A 21,912-nucleotide genomic window follows, 5' to 3' on the forward strand; every position below is an offset into this window, starting at 1 on the left:
TGTGCCTCTAATATGTTCATACATTTGGCAGGAGGTTAGGAAATGCAGCTCAGTTTCCACCTCATTTTGTGGGCAGTGTGCACATAGCCTGTCTTCTCTTGAGAGCCAGGTCTGCCTATGGCGACCTTTCTCAATAGCAAGGCTATGCTCACTGAGTCTGTACATAGTCAAAGCTTTTCTTCATTTTGGGTCAGTCACAGTGGTCAGGTATTCTGCCACTGTGTACTCTCTGTTTAGGGCCAAATAGCATTCTAGTTTGCTCTGGGGTTTTTTGTCAATTCTTTCCAATATGTCAAGAAATTATCTTTTTGTTTTCTCATGATTTGGTTGGGTCTCATTTCTCTCTCTCTGTGTATCTCTCCGTCTCCCTCTCTGTCTCTCTCTCTCTCTGAGGAGGTTGGCACTTCGCCGTGCCCCTCGGGGTACCACCAGTAGGAGCTGAGGTTGGCGCTGCGTCTGGGCGCTCTTGCTCTACTGCACACCCAATTATACCACGCTAATCCTGACGCTGTGCCCAGCTCTCCCACCTGGTGGTCACTCTGTGCCTCTACTGGTTGTACTCTCGCACTGTGAAACACCTTGTACTGACATTCAGTCGTGGTGCTGTGCTGCTCACACTCACACTCACCTCCCACGGCACTTAAAGTGACTATACAACAGGACAGATAATAAACAGTAACAGCAGCGTATGTGATGAGTCAAAAGAGCTTAGTGCAAAAAGGATCAATGCAGATGTTTCGGGTAGCTATTGGTTAACTATGTAACTTACTATTTAGCAGTCTTATAGCTTGGGGGTAGAAGCTGTTCAGGGTCCTGTTGGTTCCAGACTTGGTGCTCTGGTACTGCTTGATGTGCAGTAGCAGAGAGAACAGTCTATTACTTGGGTGGCTGGAGTCTTTGACCATTTTTAGGGTCTTCCTGTTCTGGGCCGTACACAATACCTTTTGTAGCGCCTTGTGGTCGGATTCCAAACAGTTCCCGTACCAAGCGGGGATGCAGCCAGTCAATATGCTCTCAATGGTGCAGCTGTAGAACCTTTTGAAGATCTGAGGGCCCATGCCAAATCTTTTCAGCCTCCTGAGGGGGAAGAGGCATTGTCGTGCCCTCTTCACGACTGTGTTGACGTGTGTGGACCATGATATGTCCCTAGTGATGTGGACACAGAGGAACTTTAAGCTCTCGGCCTGTTCCAGAACAGCTCCATCGATGTGGATGGGGGTGTGCTCGGCCCTCCATTTCCTGTAGTCCACGATCAGCTCCATTGTCTTGCTGACGTTGAGGTAGAGGTTGTTGTCCTGGCACCACAATTCCAGGTCTCTGACCTCCTCCCTATAGGCTGTCTCATCGTTGTCGGTGATCAGGCCTACCACTGTTGTGTCGTCTACAAACTTAATGATGGTGTTGGAGTCGTGCGTGGCCATGCAGTCCTGGGTGAACAGGGAGTACAGGAGGGGACTAAGCACGCACCCCTGAGGGGCCCCCGTATTGAGGGTCAGTGTGGTGGATGCGTTGTTGCCTACCCTTACCACCTGGGGACGGCATGTCAGGAAGTCCAGGATCCAGTTGCAGAAGGAGGTGTTTAGTCACAGGGTCCTTAGCTTAGTGATGAGCTTAGAGGGCATAATGGTGTTGAACACTGAGCTCTAGTCAATGAATAGCATTCTCACATAGGTGTTCCTTTTGTCCAGGTGGGAAAGGGCAGTGTGGAATACAATAGCGATTGCATCATCTGTGGATCTGTTGGGACGGTTTGTGAATTGAAGTGGGTACAGGTTTCTGGGAAGATGGTGTTGATGTAAGCCATGACCAGTCTTTCAAAGCATTTCATGGCTACAGGTGTGAGTGTTACAGGGCGATATTCATTTAGACAGGTTACCTTGGCATTCTTGGGCTGAGATGGAGAGAGAAAGAGAGAGAGAGAAAAAGGAAATATAAATAGAATAGACTGTACTCAGCCACGAGAGAGAGGAGAGAGAGAGAGAGAGAGAAAACACACTGATTAATCTCCCAGAGAGAGAGAGAGTGAGAGAAAGAGAGGGGGTGGAACCAAATGAGAGGCAGAAAGACAAAGAAAAACTGAGGAAATGGATAAGAGCCAGACAGACAAAGACAAGAGAATATTACTGGACAAAGCAAAGGATGTCGACACAGCCCAGTTAGAGAGATAGACACACACACACACACATACTGTAGATGGCATATTAAATGGCATATTATATTTAAGCAATAAGGCCCGAGGGGGTGTGGTATATGGCCAATATACCACGGCTAAGGGCTGTTCTTATGCACGGCGCAAAACATAAGAAAAAAACACAGAGGTGCCTTAATGCTATTATAAACATAATTAGAGCACCCGTGGTATACGTTCTGATATACCATGGCTGTCAGCCAATCAGCATTCAGGGCTCAAACCACCCAGTTCCTAATATATGCTATATTAGATTCCACAGCAGCAGGACAGGGTGTGGTGTAAGGTTAGAGCTCATGGGCTTGGTTCCTGACCCAGGGAAGCTGCTGAACTGGCTGGATCAGCAGTGTGTTTGGTTGGGCCACGTCAAGCAGGCCCTGTCAGGGGCTATCAGAGTCTGTGTGTGGTGACACATGATAGAGTCACAACTCTGAGACGGTATCTGAGCCTCTAACTCAGATCTCGGAGCCTGACTAACTGATGGAAAATGACAGGGTGGCCATCAACATAGAAAAACAGTCTCAGAGAGAGAGAGAGGGGAGAGAGAGAGATATTTGAGAGAGAGTGAGAGAGAGAGGGAGGGGGAGAGAGAGAGAGAAAGAGATATTTGGGAGAGAGAGAGAGAGAACGCGAGAGAGAGAGGGGTGAGACAAAGAGATATTTGAGAGAGAGAGAGAAAGAGAGAGAGAGTGAGTGAGAAAGAGAAAGAATGAGAGAGAGTGAGTGAGTGTGTGTGTGGGAGATATATTTGAGAGAGAGAGAGAGAGAGGGAGAGATATTTGAGAGAGAGAGAGAAAGTGAGAGAGAGGGGGGAGAGAGAAAGAGATATTTGAGAGAGAGAGAGAGTGAGAAAGCGAGAGAGAGAGGGGGTGAGAGAAAGAGATATTTGAGAAAGAGAGAGAAAGAGAGAGAGTGAGAAAGAGATAAAGAATGTGAGAGAGTGAGTGTGTGTGTGTGTGAGAGAGATATTTGAGAGAGAGGGAGGGAGAGATATTTGAGAGAGCGAGAGAGAGAGGGGGAGAGAGAAAGAGATATTTGAGAGTGAGAGAGAACGCGAGAGAGAGAGGGGTGAGAGAAAGAGATATTTGGGAGAGAGAGAGTGGAGTGAGTGAGTGAGTGAGTGAGTGAGTAAGTGAGTGAGTGAGTGAATGAGTGAGTGAGTGAGTGAGAGAGAGAGAGAGTGATGTGCCATCTCTAGTGAAGTGCCATGTCAGCATCAGGTCAGAAGAAGATTTAGTTTAGTTTCATAAAGCACTGAGTCAGCCATCCTTCCCTCTTCCCCCCTTCTCATAGTAAAGGACTCCCTCTCTAAGTAGGCTTCACCCAGCGTCAATCAATAGAGGTAAGGGTCTAGTACCACTCACTGTTCTCTTTGAGGACAGGCTGATGCCAAACCTTTTACCAGTTCTTCATCCCAAGCGATGCCGATAAGACTTTTTGTATCATATATTTTATCAACTGAAACTACCGGGAATCATCTGCTGACATCCTTCCCGAATTCACTGCTTTAAGCGCGCCCTAGTGGACAGTCCGTGCCCTGCATGTGGACTTTCAACAGACCTTACCTCAAACTGCTGCGATATATTAGGCTACCAAGCCATCTCCCAGTGTCTCAGAAGATCATTACAACAACGGCTAAACTTTAAGAGTTTAGTCTACGTGCTACAGTTTCCCCTCAGGTGCGCATGCACGCACGGTAATCTGCCAGGTGCTGTGGATCCTTAGCGGTTCCTCTGATTGGTTTAGGATCCTGTTTAAACCCCATTCAAACTCCCGCTCTGCTCCCTCCTCTTTGTCAGCGCGCCACACGCTGGAGGGATGTACAGAACAGCCGTCGGTGCCAGTCCTCCACGCAACTGGAGTTTTGCACACCGGGAGCTCAGTGGAGGGCTCGTTTTCAATATTAGATAGGGTTTATTTTTCATTGTCAGCGTCACTAACGGAATTATGGGACTTTTTCATTGCTACGGGGGCTCTCGATTAGTTGTATGTCTTTAATGCATGATATTAGTTTATAGAAGCCTCTACAGAGCGGAGGAGAATCATCATGAGTTTGCGGGTATCTCTGCTTGTCCTTTCGGCGATGTGTGCGCTTTGTCTCGGCACCATCCCCGGTAAGTACAGGAACTGGAACAACTGCATGTGTTGTATGACAAGTAGTGTGAGTTCTAAACGTGTGGGGCTTGCGAGGGATAGCCTATATGGAACTGAAAAGTGCACTGGGTTAGGATGGAAATAAAGGTTCCTCTATCCAGGTCACAGGGGGGGAAACCATAACACATCTGGCCTTACATCCAAGTTACGATATGACCTTCCTCAAGATTCCAATTACTCATATTCCATCTGACAAACTGGAAGCATTAACTGCGCGCCTGTTTCTCGAAGCAACCAGGATCAATCTCCGGAGGACGCTCGCGCCGGTCTGGTTCAGTTTCTGCTGACAGACAGAACCGGTCGACGGAAGCAGTGACAGACACGGTGTCAGGTGACAGTGTCTGTCTCTCTTTCTGTTCTCTTTCTGAAACTAACGGTCATAATATCTGGTGAATTATTGAAGGGCAATTTCCATTTGCCAGTAACACCCCAAGGCTGTTTGTAAACGATTGGTATATATATGTGAAGGTTATGTTGAAGATGGCTAAATCTAAGTAGAGGGTTGCATTTTATTTCTATTGTAATACAGTTTTGATTCCTGGAAGGAAAGGATGTTAAGGCTGACAAAATGGGAGCCAGAGGGTAAATCAGCTCTAGCTGCAGATTAAGGGGCACATGCACACATACACACCCACACATTATAAACACTTTATTTTAATCCAGCAATCAAATTTTACAAAAAAAGGATCCAACTATTTCAAAGGTCCCTGTATGCATGGCACTCAAGGGTACAGGAAGCACCTCCTTCTCCAAACAGCTGGACTGCCCATGAGCAGTACCTGGCCAACTGGTCTCCTTCTCCAAACAGCTAGACTGCCCACGACAGCTGAAACAGAGCGGAACCTAGCCAATTGCTTTGCCCTAGTTTTTGTCAGGCCCTGCAATCTGGAGGCCACGGTCAAGCCTGTGGCCGAGACTGCCGAATATCAGCAACACCATCTTGAACCTACACCGAGGCTGTCCAAGTGTGCAAAGCACACAGAAAGCGAGGGAGGGATGAACAGACCACGAAAAACACATCCTTTCAGCCACACACTCATCTCTCCTGGAGGAGTTTCAGAGGAGTTTCAAGTCCTTTGAAAATCAGCCACAGGCTGCTGTGTTGCAATGTCTGTGTCCCTCTAGCCTTCTGTCTGGCTCTCTGCTCTACCCCCTCCACTCCCACTCCTGTGTCATTGTGCAACTGTTTGATCATACTCTGATTCGTATTACTCAACCCCTTCTCATGCAGGCCCAGTTAACACCATCTAGGTGCTAAACTAAAATTAGACACCTTTTAGTCTGTGATGCTTAAACATTTTATATTAGAAATAATTGTTTAATTGACATTGAGCTTTCTCTCTTCTCTCAGCCCATTTAAACTCTCTCTCTTTTCCCCTTTCTCTCTCCCTCCCTTCCTCTCCCATCCCCAGGTGAGTTTGGATCTCTGGCTGAGATGGAGGATCTCCTGTTAAGGAACCTGTTCCAGGGGTACCAGCGCTGGGTCCGGCCCATCCAGCACGCCAACGACACGGTCACAGTACGCTTCGGACTCAAGATCTCACAGCTGGTGGACGTGGTGAGGATACTGTATGCAGGCGCAGGCACGAACGCACAAATGCTAAACGCACACATGCTAAACACACACAGTGGCTAAAGACCTTGCCATAAAAACAAACAGTAAAAGACATGGACGTTTTAAAATATCTTGTCTGAATGGCTTGAGCCATGTAGTTCTTGTAATTCTGACCCTGTCCATGTTGCTCAAACAAGTCATGCTGAAAGAAAGGACTCCTATAAACCACAGTGGAACAACTCCACTCCTGAGCTGGCCAAGGTCCTGAAATAATGCTGGTGGCCTCAGTGGAACTTCTATCTAGCTTTTTCTCTCCTTTTATGAAACTCTCAGAACACGCTCTTTTCCAGCAGCTTTACATTTTTCAGGGCCTGATTTGATAAGGTGAGGTGGTTTAGCAGTTCTGTCAAAGAACACAAGCAGCCAATAGAACAGTCCCATTCATGGTCTTCAATATGAACCTTGCCTAAACAAACAGCAGGATACATATTCCCTACTCTCTCTCTCTTTCTCCCTCTGAGGGGAGGTGCAGATGTAATTGTTTCAACTCAAAAAGCGTGGTTGTAAATACTAACTGAAATCATACCAAAGAGAGAGAATGAGAATGAAAGAATATATGAAGAGACAGGGGGAGAGGAAGAAAGAGAGCTGAAGCACAGGAAAAAGAGGGATAGGATAGGAAGAGAGAACCTGGAAGATAGAATCACAGGAGAAAGTGATAGATAGAGAGAGGAGTGCTCTGCTTCAGGCTGATAAGTGGTGCCAGTGTTGCTAGCCGTCTGTCCTGTATTAGGTTACAGTTCACCTCTGGACTATGTAAACTAAAATCTTCCCTGTCATGTTGTCTTGCACCAAATGATCCTAAAGGAAACTCTGAAATGGAAATATGGAATATTCACATGAAAATTTGTCGCCAATTGGATGGAAACGTATAGCTATAGACACCCTAAAGACTGGCAAATGCGCTAGTCCAGTGTCACTTTGATCATGGTTCACTAGCAGCCCCAAACATCTAAAGAATAAGCCAACCTTGTAAGAATTGAACTTAAACTCCCCCTTCATTCTCATCTGGAGGTAGATCATTTTTTTCATCTCTGTACTTATTTCCATCGTGGTCCCTATGTTTTCCATAAGTACATACAGTTGAAGTCGGAAGTTTACGTACACTTAGGTTGGAGTCATTAAAACTCGTTTTTCAACCACTCCACAAATTTCTTGTTAACAAACTATAGTTTTGGCAAATCGGTTAGGACATCTACTTTGTGCATGACACAAGTCATTTTTCCAACAATTGTTTACAGACCGATTATTTCACTTATAATTCACTGCTCCAAAAGAAGCCACTGCTCCAAAACCGCCATAAAAAAGCCAGACTATGGTTTGCAACTGCACATGGGGACAAAGATCTTACTTTTGGAGAAATGTCCTCTGGTCTGATGAAACAAAAATAGAACTGCTTGGCCATAATGACCATCGTTATGTTTGAAGGAAAAAGGGGAATGCTTGCAAGTCGAAGAACACCATCCCAACTGTGAAGCACGGGGGTGGCAGCATCATGTTGTGGGGGTGCTTTGCTGCAGGAGGGACCGGTGCACTTCACAAAATAGAAGGCATCATGAGGAATGAAAATTATGTGGATATATTGAAGCAACATCTCAAGACATCATTCAGGAAGTTAAAGCTTGGTCGCAAATGGGTCTTCCAAATGGACAATGACCCCAAGCATACTTCCAAAGTTGTGGCAAAGTGACAACAAAGTCAAGGCATTGGAGTGGCCATCACAAAGCCCTGACCTCAATCCTATAGAAAATTTGTGGGCAGAACTGAAAAAGTGTGTGCGAGCAAGGACGCAAACAAACCTGACTCAGTTACACCAGCTCTGTCAGGAGGAATGGGCCAAAATTCATCCAACTTATTGTGGGAAGGCTACCCGAAAAGTTTGATCCAAGTTAAAACATTTAAAGGCAATGCTACCAAATACTAATTGAGTGTATGTACACTTCTGACCCACTGGGAATGTGATGAAAGAAATAATAGCTGAAATAAATCACTCTCTACTATTATTCTGACATTTCACATTTTTAAATAAAGTGGTGATCCTAACTGACATGGGACAGGGAATTTTTACTAGGATTAAATGTCAGGAATTGTGAAACTGAGTTTAAATGTATTTGGCTAAGGTGTATGTAATCTTCTGACTTCAATTGTGTGTGTGTATATATATACACTGCTCAAAAAAATAAAGGGAACACTTAAACAACACATCCTAGATCTGAATGAAAGAAATAATCTTATTTAATACTTTTTTTCTTTACATAGTTGAATGTGCTGACAACAAAATCACACAAAAAGAATCAATGGAAATCCAATTTATCAACCCATGGAGGTCTGGATTTGGAGTCACACTCAAAATTAAAGTGGAAAACCACACTACAGGCTGATCCAACTTCGATGTAATGTCCTTAAAACAAGTCAAAATGAGGCTCAGTAGTGTGTGTGGCCTCCACGTGCCTGTATGACCTCCCTACAACGCCTGGGCATGCTCCTGATGAGGTGGCGGATGGTCTCCTGAGGGATCTCCTCCCAGACCTGGACTAAAGCATCCGCCAACTCCTGGACAGTCTGTGGTACAACGTGGAGTTGGTGGATGGAGCGAGACATGATGTCCCAGATGTGCTCAATTGGATTCAGGTCTGGGGAACGGGCGGGCCAGTCCATAGCATCAATGCCTTCCTCTTGCAGGAACTGCTGACACACTCCAGCCACATGAGGTCTAGCATTGTCTTGCATTAGGAGGAACCCAGGGCCAACCGCACCAGCATATGGTCTCACAAGGGGTCAGAGGATCTCATCTCGGTACCTAATGGCAGTCAGGCTACCTCTGGCGAGCACATGGAGGGCTGTGCGGCCCCCCCAAAGAAATGCCACCCCACACCATGACTGACCCACCACCAAACCGGTCATGCTGGAGGATGTTGCAGGCAGCAGAACGTTCTCCACGGCGTCTCCAGACTCTGTCACGTCTGTCACGTGCTCAGTGTGAACCTGCTTTCATCTGTGAAGAGCACAGGGCGCCAGTGGCAAATTTGCCAATCTTGGTGTTCTTTCGCAAATGCCAAACGTCCTGCACGGTGTTGGGCTGTAAGCACAACCCCCACCTGTGGACGTCGGGCCCTCATACCACCCTCATGGAGTCTGTTTCTGACCATTTGAGCAGACACATGCACATTTGTGGCCTGCTGGAGGTCATTTTGCAGGGCTCTGGCAGTGCTTCTCCTGCTCCTCCTTGCACAAAGGCGGAGGTAGCGGTCCTGCTGCTGGGTTGTTGCCCTCCTACGGCCTCCTCCACGTCTCCTGATGTACTGGCCTGTCTCCTGGTAGCGCCTCCATGCTCTGGACACTACGCTGACAGACACAGCAAACCTTCTAGCCACAGCTCACATTGATGTGCCATCTTGGATGAGCTGCACTACCTGAGCCACTTGTGTGGGTTGTAGACTCCGTCTCATGTTACCACTAGAGTGAAAGCACCGCCAGCATTCAAAAGTGACCAAAACATCAGCCAGGAAGCATAGGAACTGAGAAGTGGTCTGTGGTCCCCACCTGCAGAACCACTCCTTTATTGGGGGTGTCTTGCTAATTGCCTATAATTTCCACCTGTTGTCTATTCCATTTGCACAACAGCATGTGAAATGTATTGTCAATCAGTGTTGCTTCCTAAGTGGACAGTTTGATTTCACAGAAGTGTGATTGACTTGGAGTTACATTGTGTTGTTTAAGTGTTCCCTTTATTTTTTTGAGCAGTGTATATTTGTTTGCAAACTGATCTGTGACGTGTGTTAATGACAAAAAAAGCAAAAAATGCGGGGCTCAAAACAGGTGGCGCTCTGCCCCTCCTGCCCTGAATGACGGGTCGCCACTGCCCGCAATGGGGTCAGAGGCAGAGAATCCCAGTGGAGAGAGGAGAGCCAGCCAGGAAGAGACAGCAAGCAGCACTGCCTTGCCGTTCACCTTCGCACCCCTGGACCAGACTACACTCAATCATTGAACCTACTGAAGAGCTGAGTCTTCAGTAAAGACTTAAAGGTTGACACCGAGTCTGCGTCTCTCACATGTATAGGCAGACCACTCAATAAAAATGTACCTCTATTGGATAAAGCTCAACATTTTGTGGACCGTAGCGTACGTGTAGGCGTGTATGACAGGACCAAATCAGAGAGATGGATAGGAGCAAGTCGATGTAATGCTTTGTAGGTTAGCAGTAAAACCTTAATCAGCCCTAGAGGCTAGCACTGGAGTAATATGATCACATATTTTGGTTCTAGTCAACATTCTAGCAGCCGTATTTAGCACTAACTGAAATTGATTTAGTGCTTTATCCGGGCAGCCAGAGAGCAAAGCATTGTAGTATTCTAATCTAGAAGTGACAAAAGCATGGATTAGCTTTTCTGCATCATTTTTGGAAAAAACGTTTCAGATTTTTGCAATGTTACAAAGATGGAAGAAAGCTGCCTTTGAAATATTCTTGATATGTTCGTCAAAAGCGAGGTCAGGGTCCAGAGAAACACCGATGTCTTTCACAGTTTAATTTGAGAAGACTGTACAACCATCAAGATTAATTGTCAGATCAAACAACAGATCTCTTTGTTTCTTGGGACCTAGACCTAGCATCTCTGTTTTGTCTGAGTTTAAAAGTAAACCATTTTCCGCCATTCACTTCCTTCATGTCTGAAACACAGGCTTCCAGGGTAAGCAGTTTTGGGGCTGCACTATGTCTCATCAAAATGTACATGTGTGTGTGTCATTCACAAAGCAGTGAAAGTTGACATTGTGTTTCCAAATGACATCAAGAGGTAGAATATATAGTGAAAACGATAGTGGTCCTAAAACGGAAACTTGAGGAACACCGAAACTTACATCCACAGAGACGAACTGATATCTTTCCCGACAGATGAGATCTAAACCACGCAATAATTTGTAAGTGTAACCCAATTAGGGTTTCCAATCTCTCCAAAAGAATGTGGTGATCGACGGTGTCAAAAGCGGCACTAAGGTCTAGGAGCACGAGGACAGATGCATTAAAAGGTAATTTACCCCCTTCACGAGTGCAGTTTCAGTTTTATGATGGGGTCTCAAACCAGAATGTAGCAGTTGGTATATTTTATTTGTCTTCAGGAAGGCAGGGAGTTGCTGTGCAACAGCTTTTTCAAATAGAGAGGAGTGGGTGATTCAATATAGGCTAATAGTTTTTACATTTTCCGGGTCAAGGTTTGTCTTTTTCAAGAGAAGCTTTAATACTGCCACTTTTCCAGTGAGTTTGGTACACATCCGGAGGATAGGGAGCTGTTTATTATGTTCAACATAGGCAGGCCAAGCTCAGGAAGTAGCTCTTTCAGTAGTTTAGTTGGAATAGGGTCCACTATGCAGCTGGATTAAAAAACTTGAGTGTCTCCATTGATCCTAGGTCCTGGCAGTTCTGTGCAGATTCAGGACAACTGAGTTTTGGAGAAATACTCAGATTCAAAGAGGAGTCTGATCATTAGAAAGCAAAATTACAATCTTTTCATCTAAGAATTTCATGAATTCATCACTTCTGAAGTAAAAGCCATCTTCTCTTGGGGAATGCTGCTTTTAATTAGCTTTGGGACAGTATCAAAACTAAATGATGGATTGTTCTTATTCTCCTCATTAGGTTGGAAAAATAGGCTGATCGAGCAGCAGTGAGGGCTCTTCGATATTGCACGGTATTGTCTTTCCAAGCTAGTCGGAAGACTTCCAGTTTGGTGGAGAGGTTATGGACATGCAGTCAGTGTCCAGATTTCAGTTCCAATTTAACCCATCTGAACAGTTGGCTACAGTTCCCTTGACGTGCCATAGGCCTACAGTATGTGAAGTCCCCATCTTCTGACTGGAATTTTGTATAGCACCTCACAATCATCACACAACATAGGCACTGCTATCCTCTTTTACCACTTCACCAGATCTTTCTAAAACATTACTTTTCAGGCCCTTTATTTTCAACTCTCCATTACGCAGATGTTACTCTTAATGATTTCAACTCTGACATTGTCCTTTTTGCCTCCGTGGATCGACGTTAACTTTTTATGCCGTTCCCAAAAGCATTTGGCGATTGGCGTGTTGGCTATTTGGCGCCCGTACGGTTTGGCCCTAACGCTTAGGCTTATGCACTAATACCAGACAGACTAAAATAATAAAGGCAAAACCTTCATGTAGCCTATAGATATAAATTGCACAAGAGCGATACATTTATAAATTGTTTAAGGTTTAATCATGACATAATGTAAAAAGGTAATGGAACAGACAGCAAAATTTGATTCCATTTAAATGACATACGATACACATTTCTAACCTGGATGTCTCCTCCTCTCCTCTGCTCCACTCTACATGACCTCTCTTTCTCTCTCGCTCTCTCACACACACACAGGATGAGAAGAACCAGCTGATGACCACTAATGTGTGGCTGTGGCAGGTGAGGAGAAGGGGGTCACTGTAGCTTGTAAAAGAGGCATAGAAACTGTGTTGTTGTCCACAGAAGAGGATAGATAGATAACAATCTGTTTTTCCCTCAACAGGAGTGGATCGATTATAAACTGCGATGGAACCCTGAGGACTATGGTGGGATCACATCTATCAGAGTTCCATCTGAGACTATCTGGCTGCCTGACATTGTGCTCTATGAGAAGTAAGCTCAATGATAATGTCACATGTTATGAAGGGTTCCATTTAGCATAATGTCTTCAGACAAGACAGTGTAGCCTCCACCTATTTTCACACTAATAGCCCACATTGATACTCTATATCCTTTTTGTTTGATGTATTCCTAAAATATGTTTTATACACACCCTAGAAAGCCATTATGAGGGTTAGCTCTCGGGCTACAATGAAAGGCGGCCAGTGTGTAGGGAAAAAAGATATCGGAGTTCAAAAAGTACTCGTACTCAAAACCATGAAGGCGAATAACTCAAGGAGGCCGAGATCCAAAAATCATATAAATAAATTAATCCATGCTCAAAAGAATACAAAAAGTGGAAGTGCAAGGTGCAAGTAAAATAAGTTTCGGACTTATACACACCCTAACCATAATATGAACCCTAATCTTACCCCCTGCCCCTCTCTCCTCTCCCAGTGCTGACGGACGGTTCGAGGGCTCCCTGATGACCAAAGCCATCGTTAAGTCCAATGGTAGAATCACGTGGACCCCACCGGCCAGCTACAAGTCAGCCTGCACTATGGACGTCACCTTCTTCCCCTTTGACAGACAGAACTGCTCCATGAAGTTTGGCTCCTGGACATACGATGGTAACATGGTGGACATGATCCTGTTAGATGACTATGTCGACAGGAAGGACTTCTTCGACAACGGAGAGTGGGAGATCCTGAACGCCACGGGGGCCAGAGGAAACCGGCGAGACGGGATGTATTCCTTCCCCTTTATAACGTACTCGTTCATTCTGAAACGTCTCCCGCTGTTCTATACACTCTTTCTTATTATTCCGTGCCTCGGTCTGTCGTTCCTGACCGTGCTGGTGTTCTATCTTCCGTCGGATGAAGGGGAGAAGCTCTCTCTCTCCACCTCCGTCCTTGTGTCTCTCACTGTGTTCCTCCTGGTCATAGAAGAGATCATCCCATCTTCCTCCAAGGTCATCCCTCTCATCGGGGAGTACCTCCTCTTCATCATGATCTTCGTCACCCTGTCCATCATCGTCACGGTGTTTGTCATCAACGTGCACCACCGGTCCTCAGCCACCTACCACCCCATGTCCCCCTGGGTTCGCTCCCTCTTCCTTCAGAGGCTACCTTGGATGCTGTGCATGCGGGGCCACACTGACCGGTACCACTACCCAGAGCTGGCGCCGGAGAGCCCTGAGCTGAATCCCCCGTCTGGGGGCCGGAGTGGTGGTCAGAGGGGGAGCAGCGGGGCCTATGGACCGAGTCCTCTGGAGGGGAAGGAAGATGAGAGTCAAGCCTGGGTCACCATGCTGGAGAGAGCTACGTACTCCGTGCGTTACATCAGCTGCCATATACGCAAGGAACACTTTATCAGAGAGGTGGGTCACAATGCTATATGTTTTAATCAACATGATATGTAGTGTAATGCCCAGTTATATAATGTTATACTAAGATGCTGAATTTGTTCCTGTTTCCCTGATTTTTCCTGTTCTTCCCGTTTTCAGGTGGTCCAGGACTGGAAGTTTGTGGCTCAGGTTCTGGACAGGATCTTCCTGTGGGCCTTCCTCACGGTGTCTGTCCTGGGGACCATCCTAATCTTCACCCCTGCCCTGCAGATATTCCTTAGTACCCCTCCCCAGTCGGGACCCAGCAACCCCCATTAACTCATCACCCCCTCCCCAGTCCAGACCTAGCATCCCCCTCTAACTCAGCACCCAGTCCAGGCCCTCTACCCCTTCCGAATTCCCCAAACTGAGGCCTGGACACCCTACCAACAACTCAACTCTGACCCCCAGTCTGGATCTATAGCCCCCTCTATCTCCAGTTTCTCCTGAGCTTTTCAGCCAACTGGCTATAGTCAGCACAGCCAACCCCCTACTGTTGAGCTATGCCCTGCCTTCCCGTGCCACACCTTGAGTCAGAATTATCACATCACCACGCAGTTCTGCTATAGATCCTTTACCCGTGTTTACATATTACATTGTCTTTATGACAGTTGACTCGATGTACAGAAGATGAATGACAAAGCTAATTAGAAAGGTGTTCAAAGTTTGTATCAAAGCCACAATAGTATGTACAGTAATGTAGCATTCTATAGCACAAACATTGACTGAAATACTTTGAATTAGTGTAAAATGTACAATATATTCTCTGTAGGCACCAACAACATACTTAGTTCTTCTCATTATACTCCTCAAAGCCGTTATCGTCCGACCCAACTATTGTGATCTTAGTTAGTGTAACTTAGTTTGTCTGTGAGTAGAATGGTAGCGGCATCCAGGCCGATCTGTTTGGACGATCGGTGTTCTATTTGTGGTGATTCGGGCGGCAGGTAGCCTCGTGGTTAGAACGAATCCCCCGAGCTGACAAGGTAAACATCGGTCGTTCTGCCCCTGAACAAGGCAGTTAACCCACTGTTCCTAGGCCGTCATTGTAAATAAGAATTTGTTCTTAACTGACTTGCCTAATTAAATAAAAATAAATTGTGGAGGGTCCTCAGTTGCTAGGAATTGTTTGAGTTCTGTTTTTTGTTCTGGGTGTTGTATCCTTTCACTTTTATTTCGCACTTGTTTGGGCACTCCGTCAACTAGTTAATTTAAAAACATTATTATTCAGGTACAATGAATATAGTCCCAAAAAATTCCCCCGTAGATGTCCAGCCACATTTGTGATTACTGTTAAGGAGTATGATGGGTAACACAGTGAATCAGACTCTACAAACCATTGTTTTGATGTACTGATGTACATCAAATCATAATAAAGAGATTTTGAATACCGCAAGTTTGTATTTTGTCATGTAGTTTTGAATGTCTATATATCTTCATTTGGATTCGCTTGGAACTCTGTTTGGAACGCAGATTGATGCTGCTGTTACATCGTCAAATTGCGCAAGATAGTTGTTCGTGTAGTATTATTTTATTCCACTAGGTGGCAACCTTGGTAAAACGATTGTCAGCTGTCTCTCTCCTACACATCAGCAGTCTGTAGGCCTATTGGAGGTGTTAGTCTATCAATCCTTTGGTCCTGATTCTTCACTATATGTAGATTTAAATACACACTCTTGCATGTGTTCTCATGCACACAAACACACATCCCCACACATGCAGACACTCACATGCACAGCCACCATATCAAAAAGTGGGCACCTTGCCAGAGTGCATGCAAGACAAACACAATGACATAAAGGAAAAAAAAAACATGATGTAGGATGCTTCTTTTTGGGTAGTGTGTATGTGTCTTTGAGAAGCTGTACTGTACTCCCCTAAATTCAGCTAGTAAAGTGCATGGAACTGTTTCCTCCCAGGTCTAATGCTATACTGACACTGTCTACAATATCACATTGAGCTCTTTGTTCTTCCCCTCTTTCTTCCACTCCTTCCTGTGTAACCCTTGACCTTTTCACTCTGACTCCTAAGTGTTTGCGAGAGGTCCAACCTTTCCCAGACACCTCATAACTCTGTTACCAATATGAAGATCTATGGTCTTCTTGGCCTGTTTATGTCAGGGCAGTCATTGGATCAACATGGGCTTGTTTCAGAACGACTTGTGGGTGTATTTCAGCAGTGTCTTCACCTGGGGTAGCTCAAGCGTCTCAGTGTGAATGCTGATTTTGGATAAGTTTTGCCTTTTAGATCACAAAGAATAAGACTACATGAACATGAACCTAGATCAGCACTCCTACTGTGAGATGCGTGTTACATACGTAGTCCCGAACATCAAAGTCACAGAGCCTCAGACACAAACACCAAAATGAACCTGACCCCATTCCATCACATCCCTAGGTTTTGAGTGATGTGTCCAGGCCCTGCTAAAGCCAGGGCCGTCTTATCGTGTCCGTGTGTTTGCGTGTGGACATAGATCAGGTGCATCTTAGTTTGCGTGTGTGTGTGTGCTTTGTGTGTATGTACATATTGTAGATACATGTGTGTGAGAGTGCGGATGAGTGTGTGTGTGTGTGTGTGTGTGTGTGTAATATTATCTGTGCAGATGTCCTGGGCAGTCTGTTCAATTTAAGTAACCACTCATGCAGGCAGGGGAGAGTGGACTACACACTAGTCTACTGGAGAGTGGACTACACTGTAGTCTACTGGAGAGTGGACTACACTGTAGTCTACTGGAGAGTGGACTACACGCTGGTCTACTAGAGAGTGGACTACACGCTAGTCTACTGGAGAGCGGACTACACGCTAGTCTACTGGAGAGCGGACTACACACTAGTCTACTGCATTCAATCCCATTAGTACAGCACATCTCATGTATAAAATATTTTTAAAATGAACAAGAGCCAAGCAGCTTCGTCCTCTTTATCTGACTCCATCTCTCAAGCATCCCTCCCTCCCTCCCTCATTCTTTCACTTATCAGATTTTTTTCTCAGTCACTGTTTCACTCCCAACCCCCCTTTCTTTCCACCTCTATAAAACACCTTATCTCTCATTCTCTTTCTGTCTCTCTCTCTCTCTCTCTCTCACACACACACACACACACACACACACACACACACACACACACACACACACACACACACACACAGGGTGCTTGCTGACTCCTGTGGTCTGTCCTGCTGCCATATCGGATCTTGAGCTCACAGTGGGGCTCCTGCTGGTAAAGATCAGGCCACTGAGTCTCTGTCAGTCTGGATATCACCTCCAACAGAGAGAGAGAGCAGGGGGGGGGGGGGGGTAGAGAGAGATGGGGTAGAGAGAGACAGAAGAGAGAGAGGGTAGAGAGAGAGAGAGAGATGGGGTAGAGAGAGACAGAAGAGAGAGAGGGGGTAGAGAGAGAGATGGGGTAGAGAGAGACAGAAGAGAGAGAGGGTAGAGAGAGAGATGGAGTAGATAGAGAGATCGAGTAGAGAGAGACAGAAGAGAGAGAGGGGGTAGAGAGAGAGATGGAGTAGAGAGAGACAGAAGAGAGAGAGGGGGTAGAGAGAGAGATGGAGTAGAGAGAGACAGAAGAGAGAGAGGGGGTAGAGAGAGAGATGGGGTAGAGAGTGACAGAAGAGAGAGAGGGTAGAGAGAGAGATGGGGTAGAGAGAGACAGAAGAGAGAGAGGGGGTAGAGAGAGAGATGGGGTAGAGAGAGACAGAAGAGAGAGAGGGGGTAGAGAGAGAGATGGGGTAGAGAGAGACAGAAGAGTGAGAGGGGTAGAGAGAGACAGAAGAGAGAGAGGGGGTAGAGAGAGAGAGATGGGGTAGAGACAGAAGAGAGAGAGGGGGTAGAGAGAGACAGAAGAGAGAGAGGGGGTAGAGAGAGAGAGATGGGGTAGAGACAGAAGAGAGAGAGGGGGTAGAGAGAGAGATGGGGTAGAGAGAGAGAGCGATGGGGTTGAGAGACAGAAGAGAGAGAGAGGGGGTAGAGAGAGAGATGGGGTAGAGAGAGACAGAAGAGAGAGAGGGGGTAGAGAGAGAGAGATGGGGTAGAGACAGAAGAGAGAGAGGGGGTAGAGAGAGAGATGGGGTAGAGAGAGAGAGAGATGGGGTAGAGAGACAGAAGAGAGAGAGAGAGGGGGTAGAGAGAGAGAGATGGGGTAGAGACAGAAGAGAGAGAGGGGGTAGAGAGAGAGAGATGGGGTAGAGAGAGACAGAAGAGTGAGAGGGGGTAGAGAGAGAGAGAGATGGGGTAGAGAGAGAGGGGGTAGAGAGAGAGAGATGGGGTAGAGAGAGACAGAAGAGAGAGATGGGGTAGAGAGAGACAGAAGAGAGAGAGGGGGTAGAGAGAGAGATGGGGTAGAGACAGAAGAGAGAGAGGGGGTAGAGAGAGAGATGGGGTAGAGAGAGAGAGAGATGGGGTAGAGACAGAAGAGAGAGAGCGGGTAGAGAGAGAGATGGGGTAGAGAGAGAGAGAGATGGGGTAGAGAGAGACAGAAGAGAGAGAGGGGGTAGAGAGAGAGATGGGGTAGAGAGAGAGAGAGATGGGGTAGAGAGACAGAAGAGAGAGAGAGGGGGTAGAGAGAGAGAGAGATGGGGTAGAGACAGAAGAGAGAGAGGGGGTAGAGAGAGAGAGATGGGGTAGAGAGAGACAGAAGAGAGAGATGGGGTAGAGAGAGAGATGGGGTAGAGAGAGAGAGATGGGGTAGAGACAGAAGAGAGAGACGGGGTAGAGAGAGAGAGATGGGGTAGAGAGAGACAGAAGAGTGAGAGGGGGTAGAGAGAGAGAGAGATGGGGTAGAGAGAGAGGGGGTAGAGAGAGAGAGATGGGGTAGAGAGAGACAGAAGAGAGAGATGGGGTAGAGAGAGACAGAAGAGAGAGAGGGGTAGAGAGAGAGATGGGGTAGAGACAGAAGAGAGAGAGGGGGTAGAGAGAGAGATGGGGTAGAGAGAGAGAGAGATGGGGTAGAGACAGAAGAGAGAGAGCGGGTAGAGAGAGAGATGGGGTAGAGAGAGAGAGAGATGGGGTAGAGAGAGACAGAAGAGAGAGATGGGGTAGAGAGAGACAGAAGAGAGAGAGGGGGTAGAGAGAGAGATGGGGTAGAGACAGAAGAGAGAGAGGGGGTAGAGAGAGAGATGGGGTAGAGAGAGAGAGAGATGGGGTAGAGACAGAAGAGGGAGAGCGGGTAGAGAGAGAGATGGGGTAGAGAGAGAGAGAGATGGGGTAGAGAGAGACAGAAGAGAGAGAGGGGGTAGAGAGAGAGATGGGGTAGAGAGAGAGAGAGAGAGATGGGGTAGAGAGACAGAAGAGAGAGAGAGGGGGTAGAGAGAGAGAGAGATGGGGTAGAGACAGAAGAGAGAGAGGGGGTAGAGAGAGAGAGATGGGGTAGAGAGAGACAGAAGAGAGAGATGGGGTAGAGAGAGAGATGGGGTAGAGAGAGAGAGATGGGGTAGAGACAGAAGAGAGAGACGGGGTAGAGAGAGAGAGATGGGGTAGAGAGAGACAGAAGAGAGAGAGGGGGTAGAGAGAGAGAGATGGAGTAGAGCGAGAGGGGGTAGAGAGAGAGAGAAATAGGGAAAATGTTGAAAAGAGAGGGAGGACAGGCAGACAGTCAGACAGTCAAAGTCTATGTTCTGGAAGCTTGGCACTCAAAATCTCTCTCACCCTAGCAGCTCAGAGTTCAGATTTCCCCTGTGACAGATCTGTCTACTCTGAGCAGAGTGTGTATTATTGCTTATCTCAAAGTGTGTGTTTGTGTGTGTTATGTGTTTACTGCTCTCAGTGAAAGGAAAGTCCCCCAGGAGTATGGAAGGGATAAGGCGTGGGAGGCACTAGCACATTGGGAGCAAATTCTCCTGGTGTTTGGTGTGTTAGTGACGCTAAATGAGGAAACATACACACACACTCGCACTCAGACACACTTTGCCTCATCCCAAGTGGTGAAATGACAGAGCAAATTTAGACCTGCAAAAGAGTTCTAGATACAGTGGGTGACATGGACACCTCGGCTGTCCCAGACAGGACAGATAGGACAGACACGGCGTAGACAGACAGCACCACCAAGCACTGGACAGTTCCCGTCTGTCTCCCCCCACCGCTAGCCTACTGTGTGCACCGGGCATGTCAGTGTGCACAAATCAAACCGTCCTGCTGCGATCAAGACAACCGAACTGTAAAATAGCAAGAACAAACATGTCAATGTTGCTTTTCTTTAGATCGCTTTTTAAAGTGGAAATTCCAGCTTGAGAGAGAGAAGGCAGCGCATTTGGTAGTCTATATTGCGCAGTGATTCCCCCTCACCGTTTATCGGATTCTATTCTCGTTGAAATTGTTTATGATGAATGAAGTTAATTGAAGTTAAATAATACTAGAATGGCTAAATGCCCTTTGACGGTTAGCACTAAACAATACTAACGTTACCACCTTTAGCCTATTCACCTATTATAGCCAACGGCCTATGACCAATTCACTCCCTTCCTCTGTTTTTTTGCTAGCCTATAGGTTACAACTTTCTCACAAGAACATTGATGGTCATATTTACGGTAAACTATAAAACCAGACTCTGACCTCAACACTAAGCCCTTTCTGAATCTATAAACTCTTAGCGGGTCTTCACTAGTTACCACAGCCACAAAGTATATTTATTCAATTTCTCTTCTTAAAATGTGATTTTTTTAAAACCTAACCCTAACCTTCACTACACTGTTAACCGTATGCCTAACCTTAAATGAAGACCAAAAAGCAAATGTTCGTTTTCATGAATTTTGACGAGCCAATTTTGAGTTTGTGGCTGTGGTAAATAGTGGAAAGCCCTCAGCGGGGCGCCGGAGAAGGTGCGATCGCTGTCGCGCGCGTCGAACAGACCAAAGGAGCGGAAGAGTCGGGGAAAAGGTAAGCGAGCGAAGAGGGACATCCTAACGTCAGCCACAAGTTTGGTGTAAGATTCACATAGTCGTCATATCATATTAACCGACAATTCAGACACCGAGTAGTTGTATTTTTGCTAGGCGCTAAAGTTATTTTATTACAGCAGACTATGATCTGACAATGCACCCGGTTGTATGAGAATGTGTTTTAAAGCAGCGTGCACACGCAAATGTTGTTAACTATATCTGCCGCACTCACTCTCCCCCTTTCCTAACCAAGTGCTCATATTCGAGCTGAGCGAGCAATTTCAATCTAGCCGCCAGTGAAGACTCGCGGGACGTCGGATTCCTGTGAACACAAGGATGCGGTGCCGCAAGTTTTTTGGACCGTGTTCGATTGGGATCTATCTATGGATGGCGGTCCTTTTCAAAGGTATGGTGGGATCCAGGTCCACTTCTCTCTGTTGAACGATGTTGCATGTTCGTTTGGAGTATGTGGCGTCAATGTACGCTATAACCATGGTAGGCTACTTACTCTGGTTTGAGTTTTAGGTGGGACACTAGCTGATCATAAACTTCCTTCACCGTGGAGTGGAGTTTAGTCGACTACGTAGGACACCAAAGCAGGCTAGACCTAGTTTTTGGTTTTCCAGGTAGTTCTGGGCACATTTTTTTTTAAAGTTTGAAAGGAAGGAACACAGAAGGGGGAAAGGTATATGAAAGTAAAGCGGCTTTTTCATCATCTTCTTCAATGAAACCTGTTAAGATTTGATTAAAGCAGAATACAGTTGTGATGCGTTTTGCTTTGGGAATAGGCTACAGTTTTGTTGCATTATTAGATTTCCTAGTCTTGAGTGTCTTTTCCTTACATGTGACAGTGCAGTCTGTTGTTAGGTACAGCAAGATTCTGTCATCCATTCTAGATAGTAGGTATGCGATATAGTATAATGCATGTGCAGTGCATCATTTTGGAGTTCATTTAAAATAGTTAAATGTGTGTGCGCACGTTGTGCTTATTCATAGGGATAATGTAATTCGTTATTTTTACTGCCCCGTTCTCCCTCCCCTCCCCAGTGGTGGATTTACCATTA

At 46.2% G+C, this 21,912-nt stretch overlaps 2 protein-coding genes across 2 annotated transcripts in view; both read left to right on the forward strand.

Annotated features, from left to right (window-relative positions):
* Nucleotides 1-3,994: 3,994 nt before the first annotated feature.
* LOC106611787 (neuronal acetylcholine receptor subunit non-alpha-3) lies at nucleotides 3,995-15,368 on the forward strand. The gene is made up of 6 exons (XM_014212373.3): nucleotides 3,995-4,302; nucleotides 5,755-5,900; nucleotides 12,343-12,387; nucleotides 12,491-12,600; nucleotides 13,045-13,966; nucleotides 14,093-15,368. The coding sequence occupies exons 1-6, from the start codon at nucleotides 4,236-4,238 to the stop codon at nucleotides 14,249-14,251; spliced, it is 1,449 nt and encodes a 482-aa protein (XP_014067848.1). The 5' UTR covers nucleotides 3,995-4,235; the 3' UTR covers nucleotides 14,252-15,368.
* A 5,477-nt stretch (nucleotides 15,369-20,845) lies between these two features.
* Nucleotides 20,846-21,912, forward strand: part of LOC106611786 (neuronal acetylcholine receptor subunit alpha-7) — a 76,816-nt gene continuing 75,749 nt past the window's right edge. Inside the window, exon 1 of the mRNA XM_014212369.3 lies at nucleotides 20,846-21,254. Within this exon, the coding sequence (XP_014067844.1) occupies nucleotides 21,185-21,254 (70 nt within the window). The 5' untranslated portion in view covers nucleotides 20,846-21,184. The remainder of the gene's footprint in view (nucleotides 21,255-21,912) is intronic.

Source organism: Salmo salar, chromosome 09 (genome assembly GCF_965601325.2).
Source record: "Salmo salar chromosome 09, fSalSal1, whole genome shotgun sequence".
Classification (NCBI taxonomy): Eukaryota; Metazoa; Chordata; class Actinopteri; order Salmoniformes; family Salmonidae; genus Salmo; species Salmo salar.

Bases quoted from the DNA above. Each gene is read 5' to 3' on its own strand.
- LOC106611787 (XM_014212373.3), top strand. From the start codon at position 4,236: ATGAGTTTGCGGGTATCTCTGCTTGTCCTTTCGGCGATGTGTGCGCTT. The intron at 4,303-5,754 runs GTAAGTACAGGA...TCCCATCCCCAG, and splicing joins TTGTCTCGGCACCATCCCCG to GTGAGTTTGGATCTCTGGCT. The intron at 13,967-14,092 runs GTGGGTCACAAT...TCCCGTTTTCAG, and splicing joins AGGAACACTTTATCAGAGAG to GTGGTCCAGGACTGGAAGTT.